The sequence below is a fragment of the Camelina sativa genome, chromosome 5 (genome assembly GCF_030686135.1).
Source record: "Camelina sativa cultivar CO46 ecotype springtype chromosome 5, ASM3068613v1".
Taxonomy (NCBI): Eukaryota; Viridiplantae; Streptophyta; class Magnoliopsida; order Brassicales; family Brassicaceae; genus Camelina; species Camelina sativa.
This window is the reverse complement of record NC_141884.1, coordinates 23,347,913-23,356,259: the sequence shown is the minus strand read 5'-3', so window position 1 is coordinate 23,356,259 and position 8,347 is coordinate 23,347,913. Positions and strand designations below refer to the sequence as shown.

The window sequence follows — 8,347 nt, the reverse complement described above, 5'->3', positions numbered from 1 at the left end:
GTAACATGAATCAGAGTAATTTTATTTCTGAAAACAAGACGGATAGAATGATTGTTTTTATCGGTTAAATCATACAGTATGATATTTTCTTTTACGTGATATTATATAATATAAGTGTGAGATTTGGATCATCAATACGTTGATTGAATCTCAAACGAATCAAATTCTTGGCATAGAAGGCCCGTCAACAAAGCAACATCACAAGCAAGATAAGACGATGGATAAAAACATTTCTGTATACCACACGAATCAAAGTTTTATACATTATTACAAATATGTAACGGCACTTTTGGATCAATACCATTACACTCCCGAGTGTCTCTGAAGCAACAAGCTCGCTTTAGCTTCACAACACTTACACTTGACGGTAGAAATGTTAGTCTCTTGCACATAAAATTAAATGAATCAAATAGATCCATGGCTTTAGGATCTATGCAATTTACTTGGGGAGGTTTGCGGAAGCTAATCTTGTCTGTCAAAAGAGATGAACATCCTCTTTTACTTTTGTTGTTGTTGTTGTCCCACCATTGCCTTAATCTTCTCTTCCAAAATGTCTTTCTCAAGCCCATACATCCTGTTCAAAGCATGCATATTCTCAAGGGTCTCGCTCAGTGTTCTACTGTCGCTCCCGTCACATCTCAAATGTTGCATCGGACCATGTAAGAACCTATTGACGATACCTCGGCTTAAGTCATCAACCGCTCTAGTAGTTTTCTTGTTGAGGTCATCTCCCATTTTGGACATGCACTTCTCGAGCTCCGCCACTCTGATTCTCTCTGCATAAGCTCTTAACTTCTTGATCGTTGGAACTGTCTCCAACGAATCCCTCCATGCTTCAAACTGTGTGGATTCTTCTGTGATTATGGTTTGAGCTTCCATTGCTTTCCTCAACCTGTCTTCTTTGTTGGCAGCAACAACTTCTTTGAGATCGTCCACATTGTAAACCCGTGCGGTTTCTACTTCACCAACACAAGACCCAACATTTCTCGGAACAGAGATGTCAACAAAAAGCCTCAGTCCTCCAACTTCAGGACAAGCTTGAGGAAGATTCTCTACGTGCTCCTTTAAGAACAATGGCGTCTCAGAGGCTGTGCTGGTAAACACAACATCCGCTTCTGCAGCACAAGCTAGCATCTCATCAAGAGGTCGATATATAATCTCAATACCAGGCATCTCCTCACGTATAGCTGAAACTCTCTCTTCACTTCTGTTGACCACCACCACTTTAGCACAACCCTTGGCCATCAAATGCTTTATTACAAGCTTCCCCATTTTTCCTGCCCCAATCACACACATCCTAGCGGATGCTTGTGAAGATTGCGGAAGCTTCATCAGAGCAAGTTCCACAGCAGCTGAGCTAACCGAAACCGCCCCAGAAGCAATGTTTGTCTCTGTCCTGACACGCTTCCCAACAGTTATCGCATGTTTAAACAGTCCGCTGATATTCCTCCCAAAGCCATTCACTCCTTGACCAACTTTAACAACTTGCTTCACCTGTGCAAGGATCTGACCTTCTCCTAGTACAAGAGAGTCAAGACCAGCAGAGACTTCAAATATATGCTGTGTAGCATCCTTGTTGTACAACAGAAAACGGTGTTGACAAATCTCCGAAACAGGGATCCCACTCGTCTGACAAAAGAATTAGAATCTGTTAACACAGCCATGACAAGCACTATAGTATATGAACAGATCAATCTAAAGTAGACAACGCTAAATTCCAATTCCAATTCAGTACTACTACACTAACATGTTCCAAAGCATTAGTTACACTCCAAAGTCCAAAGTACCATAAAGAAGAACACTATAGGGTAAAAGAAGTCACACCTTTGACATCCATTCAGTAACTTCTTTCACTCCACGATGCTGAGACAAAGCCAAAACATAAATCTCCATACGGTTACAGGTACTAAGCACAGCAGCTTCTTCGATATGATTCAAACCGCACAGTTCAGCAATAGCTCTTGGCCATTCAGCTTCTGGTATAGCAAGCTTCTCACGCATCTCCACAGGAGCTGTGTGAATACTTAGTCCAATCACAACAATACTGCTTCTTTCCTTTGTATACCCTAACAACCACAAAATTGCATTCACATCACTTAAAATAGGTTGCTTTCAGATAAAAAAAAAAAAAATTGAAACTGAACCAAAAAAGATTCAAACTTTAAGTGGCTAAGAAAGAGAAACTCATACTATCAGCTGCAGAGTTCTTGAGCTGTTCAAGGGCAGAGATGATAGCTGCATTAGACGCAGCAGAATCAAGCTCACAACGAGCTCTCTGAATCAAACCTCTCCTGGTTCTATTGTTCCTCGGAAGAGAACGAACCCCATTAAGTCCCAATGTCGTCTGTGAAACAGATGACGAAGACGAAGAAGACAAAGAAGAAGATAGAGTGTGGTGATTCAATAAAGTCTCAAGCTTTGGACAACCAACGAAAGCACTTGAGACCGCCATTGAAACCCAAATCTCAATCTCTCAAAACCCAAAAGAGAGAGATCAAGGAATCGAGAGGCAGAGACAGAGAGAGAGAGAGAGAGAGAGAGAGAGAGATGGGGTTGTGTGATGTGGAAGAAGGAGATCGTTGTGATTGTGAATATGATTTGAGGCTGAATCAAATCGAGTCAAAACCGGTTTAGTAAACCGGAAATTATGGATTTTGATTGGTTGGTAATCTAGAGATATGTGTAATGAGAAAGATTGAGATTTTGATGAAATTTGATTGGCGGGTGGTGAACACGTTTTATCCACACTTGTTTTTGCTTATTTGGTGGCATTTCTTCTTACACGGCAACATATAATTATTTTATAATTTGTTTCCTAGTAGACTTGTGACATCTATGAGATCTATTGTGAAATTATTATTATTTATAAAAAAAAAAAATTGGGATAATTTGTGTGCATACGAATTATCCGGATATCTGAAAGGAATCTATGTAGATTTAGGAGAACTGTATGAGAGAAAATATGAAAAGTTCTTGAAAATAATTAAATATTGTTTCATGAAAAAATAATAAGAATCATAACTTTTTGGTTTAGCATTTTGATGGTTTGTATTTGAACAATTTTATTGCATAAGCCTATGGATATATTGATTATAATATGAGAAGTATATCAAAATAAGTGAGCTTAAAGTTATAAGTAAAATTAACCCATTTTTTAAACATATCTAATTAGATTTTTTTTTTGTTTCAAAATTAAATCGGATGTTTTTTTATGCTTCATTTGTTTTAAAGATAACCATGATCGTTTTAATAGTTTAATGTTGTACATTTTGATCATTATAAATGCATCAGCCTATGGATATAATGAATTCGAGAAGTATATTAAATTATATATGACCTTAAAATTATCTCTACAATTAACTTATGGTTGAGTAGTTGCTTAACATGTAATTATCTAATGTTAACTAGACTGGAATTCAACTTTTCTGAATTTAACAAGAGCGTTGAAATTCAGGTCGGTTTGTGAAGTTGTTGATAGAAAAACGAAGAGTGGACCACCAACTAAAGAAGATTGGGAAGAAAGAAAAATACTTAGGTTCACCCCTAGGGGTGAACCTCTCCATTCACCCCCTCTTCTCTCAGCCAATCAGAATCTTCCATCTAATATTTTATTTCAAAAATAAATTTAAATTAAATTAAAAAGCAAACCAAATTAAGAAAACAAATTCTGTATACTTTTAATTAAGGAAAGTTAAATATTGGCTTGGTTTAGATTTTTACACTTAGAATAAAATTATGTCGGTTTGGGTTTACAAATGAAGTGGTTAGGGCTTAGATTTTACAATTAAAACGAAATTATATGTCGGTTTGGGTTTACAAATGAGGTGGTTAGGGTTTAGATTTTACAATTAGAACGAAATTATATGTCGGTTTAGGTTCACAAATGAGATAGTTAGGGTTTAGATTTTACAAGTAGAACAAAATAATATGTCGGTTTGGGTTCACAAATGAGATGTTAGGGTTTAGATTTCACAATTAGAACGAAATTATATGTCGGTTTGGGTTCACAAATAAGATGGTTAGGGTTTAGATTTTATAAGTAGAACGAAATTATATACGGTTTGGGTTCACAAATGAGATGGTTAGAGTTTAGATTTTATATATGTCGGTTTGGGTTTATTAAAGTGCGGTTTAAGTTTTTTAATTTTATAATAATGTATAAAGATTTTATTGCCTTATTTTATTAGGGGGTGAATGGAGAGGTTCACCCCTAGGGGTGAACCCAAGTATTGTTCGGGAAGAAATAGAAAGGTAAGTAAGGTTTTTGATCATCTTCTACAACTCAACCTTAGTGGTTTCAGCATCATCTATCGTCTGCTCTTATAAGTGTTACAATGAGATTGTAACCATACAAAAGAATCTATTAGCATTGAGCACTAATTTTGATGAGAAGCTCAGGTCAAAGGCAAAGGCTATGAGAGATAAGTTTGATAATTAGTGGGGTGGATTGCAGAAAATAAATAAGATGATGATCGTAGCTAGTGTGTTTGATCCGAGGAACAAAATAAAGTTTGCTGGTCTATGCTTTGATATGCTATATGGTAAAAATAGTTCAGAATCAAAGGAGCTTAGCAAGTCAGTCAATGATATATATATATATATATATATATATGTAGAATTGGTTATCAAACTGACTTGTGTTGATTAGTGACCTCACACGAGTATTTACACAAGACAAGAGATAAGAACACAGGCCTAAACAATAGGTTCCTAAGCCTTATCACATTGAGATTTAAACTATAAATCCTACTCCTAATAGATTTACACTTATCCGTCTATACTTCCCCTCATGTTGGAGCGGGAAGAGAATGAACGCCCAACTTGGACATTATGTGATCGAACTGAACTCGACCAAGAGCTTTAGTTAAAACATCGGCAAGTTGCTCTGTTGTACAAACGTGTTATGTGATGATGATACCGTTGCGGACTGCGTAACAGACAACGTGACAATCGGACTCGATATGCTTGGTGCACTCATGGAAAACTGGATTCGCGGCAATGTGATTTGCAGCCTTACTATCACATAAGAAACAAGCTGGCTTGGACTGTTTGACACCCAATCCTCTCAACAACATACGAGGCCACTTTATCTCTCAAAGTCCAACAGCCATAGCTCGATACTCTGCTTCAGCGGAAGAGTGAGATACTGTGTTTTGTTTCTTTGTTTTTCACACAATAGGCAAACCTCCAAGCAAAACAACATAAGCACTTAGTGAACGTCTTGTCAAAGGACATGGCTGCCAATCAGAATCACAATAAATAGTAAGAGTAAGATCCGAATCAGCGTTAAGCAAGATACCCTGACCCAAGGTGCCATGCAAAAAACTAACCACACGAACAGCAGCAGCCTAATGAGCCTCACGGGGGACTTTCATGAACTGCAACAAAACATGCACATAATATCTTAAATCTGGTAGTGTATAGGTGAGATAGATTAAACGGCCTATCAACCGATGATATGGCTGTGGATCATCAAGAACATGACCATCGTTAGTAGCAAGGCGATGATTATGTTCCAGCGGCGTTGCAACAGGCGTGGTAACAAGATGACCACAATATGAAACAATATCCATGACATACTTACGTTGTGAGAGAAATGTCCCTTCCGGTCCTCTGCAAACCTCTATACCAAGAAAATACTTTAGGTTTCCCAAGTCCTTCATAGAGAAGCAACGACACAAATAGTCCTTAAACTTTTGAAGCATCTAACCGTTATTCCCACAAATGAGAATGTCATCAACATATACTAAGACACGAATCTCAATGTCAACTTTTTTTTTTGTCTCAACGTCAACTTTAGAGTAAGAGAAGAGTAAATAATCTTCATAGGACTGAACAAAATCAAAGCGAAGTAGAGCATCAGAGAACTTCTTGAACCAACACCGTGGAGCTTGTTTAAGGCCATACAAAGCCTTTCTTAGACAACAAACCTTGCCGAGATGAGAATGACGAAAGCCAGGAGGAAGCTTCATAGAAACTTATTCCTCAGCCGCAACAAAGCGTTATTAACATCCATTTGACGAAAGTATCCATGTAGAAAAGCATTATTAACATCCATTTGATAGACCTCCCACTGCTCAGCCGCAACAAAGCAAAGCAAAGTACGAACTGTAGTCATTTCAACAACAGGGGCAAAAGTCTTGTTATAATCAACACCTTCAACTTGATTATTACCAAGAACAACAAGACGAGCCTTGTATCGTTTAAGAGACCCATCTGCATTGTATTTAGTTTTATAAACCCATTGACTCCCAAGGGAAACTTTGTTGTCAGGAAGATCGACTACATCCCATGTTCTCTTAAACTCAAGAGCATCCACCTCTTTTACCATTGCATCATTCCACACTTTAATTCGAACAACTTCTTTAAAATGTTTAGATTCCACAGATGTTGTGATAGTAGCCAAATAAACACGGTGAGCTGGAGTAAACAATTCATCAGGAAGACACTCTGTTAGCAGAGAGAAACACGTACCTTGGACCGTAGTAGAAGACTCAGATGTAGAAGAGAGCAGAGCATGATGGGGTTTTATAAAAAAACAGCATTATGTGTCACATAGTCTTGAAGATAACCTGGTTCATGATGTTTTTGCTCACTACGACGAACCGGTACAGACGAAGAAACAACATGTTTTGAGACAATATCAGGCACGGAAGATGTAACTGCAGAAGCTGGTGAAGAATCTGTAGGCAACGGCAAAACTGCAGGTGGTGATAGCGGAATCACTAGTTCCACAACCGGTGAGAGAACATCACGCTCTTGCAGCGGAACAAACTCGCTTGATGAGTTAGGTGGAGGAACAAAAGGAACTGCAACTAGAGGCCCAACTGGACTGTAAATAGTAGGGCTTAGCGAACTCCCCCTGTCCAACACATGCGTGTAAGGAAGCCAATCTTCTTCAGGGGCTACTTGACAGGTGCAGGAGGAGCAGAACTCACTTGATCTGAAGCAATGGGAAGACATCTTCCTGGAAGACAACATCACGAGAGATTAGAAATTCATTCTTGTCAATGTCAAAAACCTTCCATCCCTTTGTTCCAAATGGATAACCAACAATTATACAAAGAAGACTTTGTTCACCAAACTTGTCTCTATCATGCCTTACACGGTGAACATAACACGCTGATCCAAATACGCGTAACTGTGCTTACGATGGCTTACACCGTGACACCCTGATTTCAGGGACATGCAGAGAGGTTTAAAAGAATTGATTTGGCCACCTATGTCACCAAAGTGCACTTATCTTTTTGGTTAAGGATCTTGAGAGAACTCCAGAATTAAGCGTGGTTGAGCTAGAGTAGTCTTAGGATGGGTGACCTCCAGGCTCCAGGAAGTGATTGTCAGAACTGTTTGACACATAAGGCGTTACAACACCCATGAAGTAGTTCATAAGGAGAACGACCATTCTGAATAGAAGAAGGCGTGCGATTAATGAGATATGCAGCCGTAGGGACAGCCTCTCCCCAAAACCGGATAGGTAAACTTGCTTGAAACATCAAGGCCTGCACAACATTAAAGATGTGCCTATGTTTTCTTTCAACCCTGCCATTTTGCTACGGAGTCCCAACACATGAAGTTTGGTGAAGAATGCTTGTTGACAAAAATATGAAGAAAGGCACATAAACTCTGTTCCATTGTCACTTCTAACAATTTTTACTTGTTTACCAAACTGTTTTTTGCATATATAATGAAATTAGTCAATACACTTCGAACTTCAGACTTTGCAAGCAGAAGATATGTCCAGAGAGCTCTAGAGTAATCGTCAACAATAGTTAGAAAGTAAACCACACCACATGAAGAAGGAACTCGACAAGGATCCCATACGTTATAATGAATTAAAGAAAAACACTCGGTTGCTTTATTGAATTTTTTTGAAAAAACCTCCCTAGTCTGCTTAGCTCGAAAACAAACATCACACGCACTTGAGCTAGCATATTTTGAAGAACTAGAACACATTTGTAAAACCGATAAAACTGAAAACGACTTATTCCCCAACCGCTGATGCCATAACTTGTTGCTGGAACTAGTAGTCATGCTTTGTATCTTTGCTGAAACCACACCCGTAAAGTAGGAAACCCCATGACACTCTTCACATCTTCCAATCAAAGTCCTCAAAGAACGGTCCTGGAAAACACACAATATCTCAGTAAACATAGCAACACAATTTCTTTGTTTCATCGCCTTAATTTCACGATCACGCTTCCTATTTACCTGCACCACAACACATATGAGATGCGTGAGTATTGTAAAAACACTCAGTGAGACAATCCTCCCATATACTGGGCTATACACACAAGCAATTGAGATACGCTAACCATCAAACAAAAATCAACAAACAAACCATGAC

At 38.5% G+C, this 8,347-nt stretch overlaps 1 protein-coding gene across 1 annotated transcript; it reads right to left on the bottom strand.

Annotated features, from left to right (window-relative positions):
- Positions 1–218: 218 nt before the first annotated feature.
- LOC104787264 (glutamyl-tRNA reductase 1, chloroplastic) lies at positions 219–2,837 on the bottom strand. The gene is made up of 3 exons (XM_010512804.2): positions 2,191–2,837; positions 1,825–2,066; positions 219–1,629 (listed from the first exon to the last, which is right to left on the bottom strand). Exons 1-3 carry the CDS (start codon positions 2,450–2,452, stop codon positions 499–501), a joined length of 1,635 nt encoding a protein of 544 aa, XP_010511106.2. The 5' UTR covers positions 2,453–2,837; the 3' UTR covers positions 219–498.
- Positions 2,838–8,347: the final 5,510 nt, after the last annotated feature.

What these genes read in the sequence shown, in the direction of transcription:
- LOC104787264 (XM_010512804.2), bottom strand. Translation starts at nt 2,452, where the DNA reads ATGGCGGTCTCAAGTGCTTTCGTTGGTTGTCCAAAGCTTGAGACTTTA. An exon ending in CAAGAACTCTGCAGCTGATA is followed by an intron (nt 2,067 to 2,190) that starts GTATGAGTTTCT and finishes TGTGGTTGTTAG; the next exon opens with GGTATACAAAGGAAAGAAGC. An exon ending in TTACTGAATGGATGTCAAAG is followed by an intron (nt 1,630 to 1,824) that starts GTGTGACTTCTT and finishes TTCTTTTGTCAG; the next exon opens with ACGAGTGGGATCCCTGTTTC.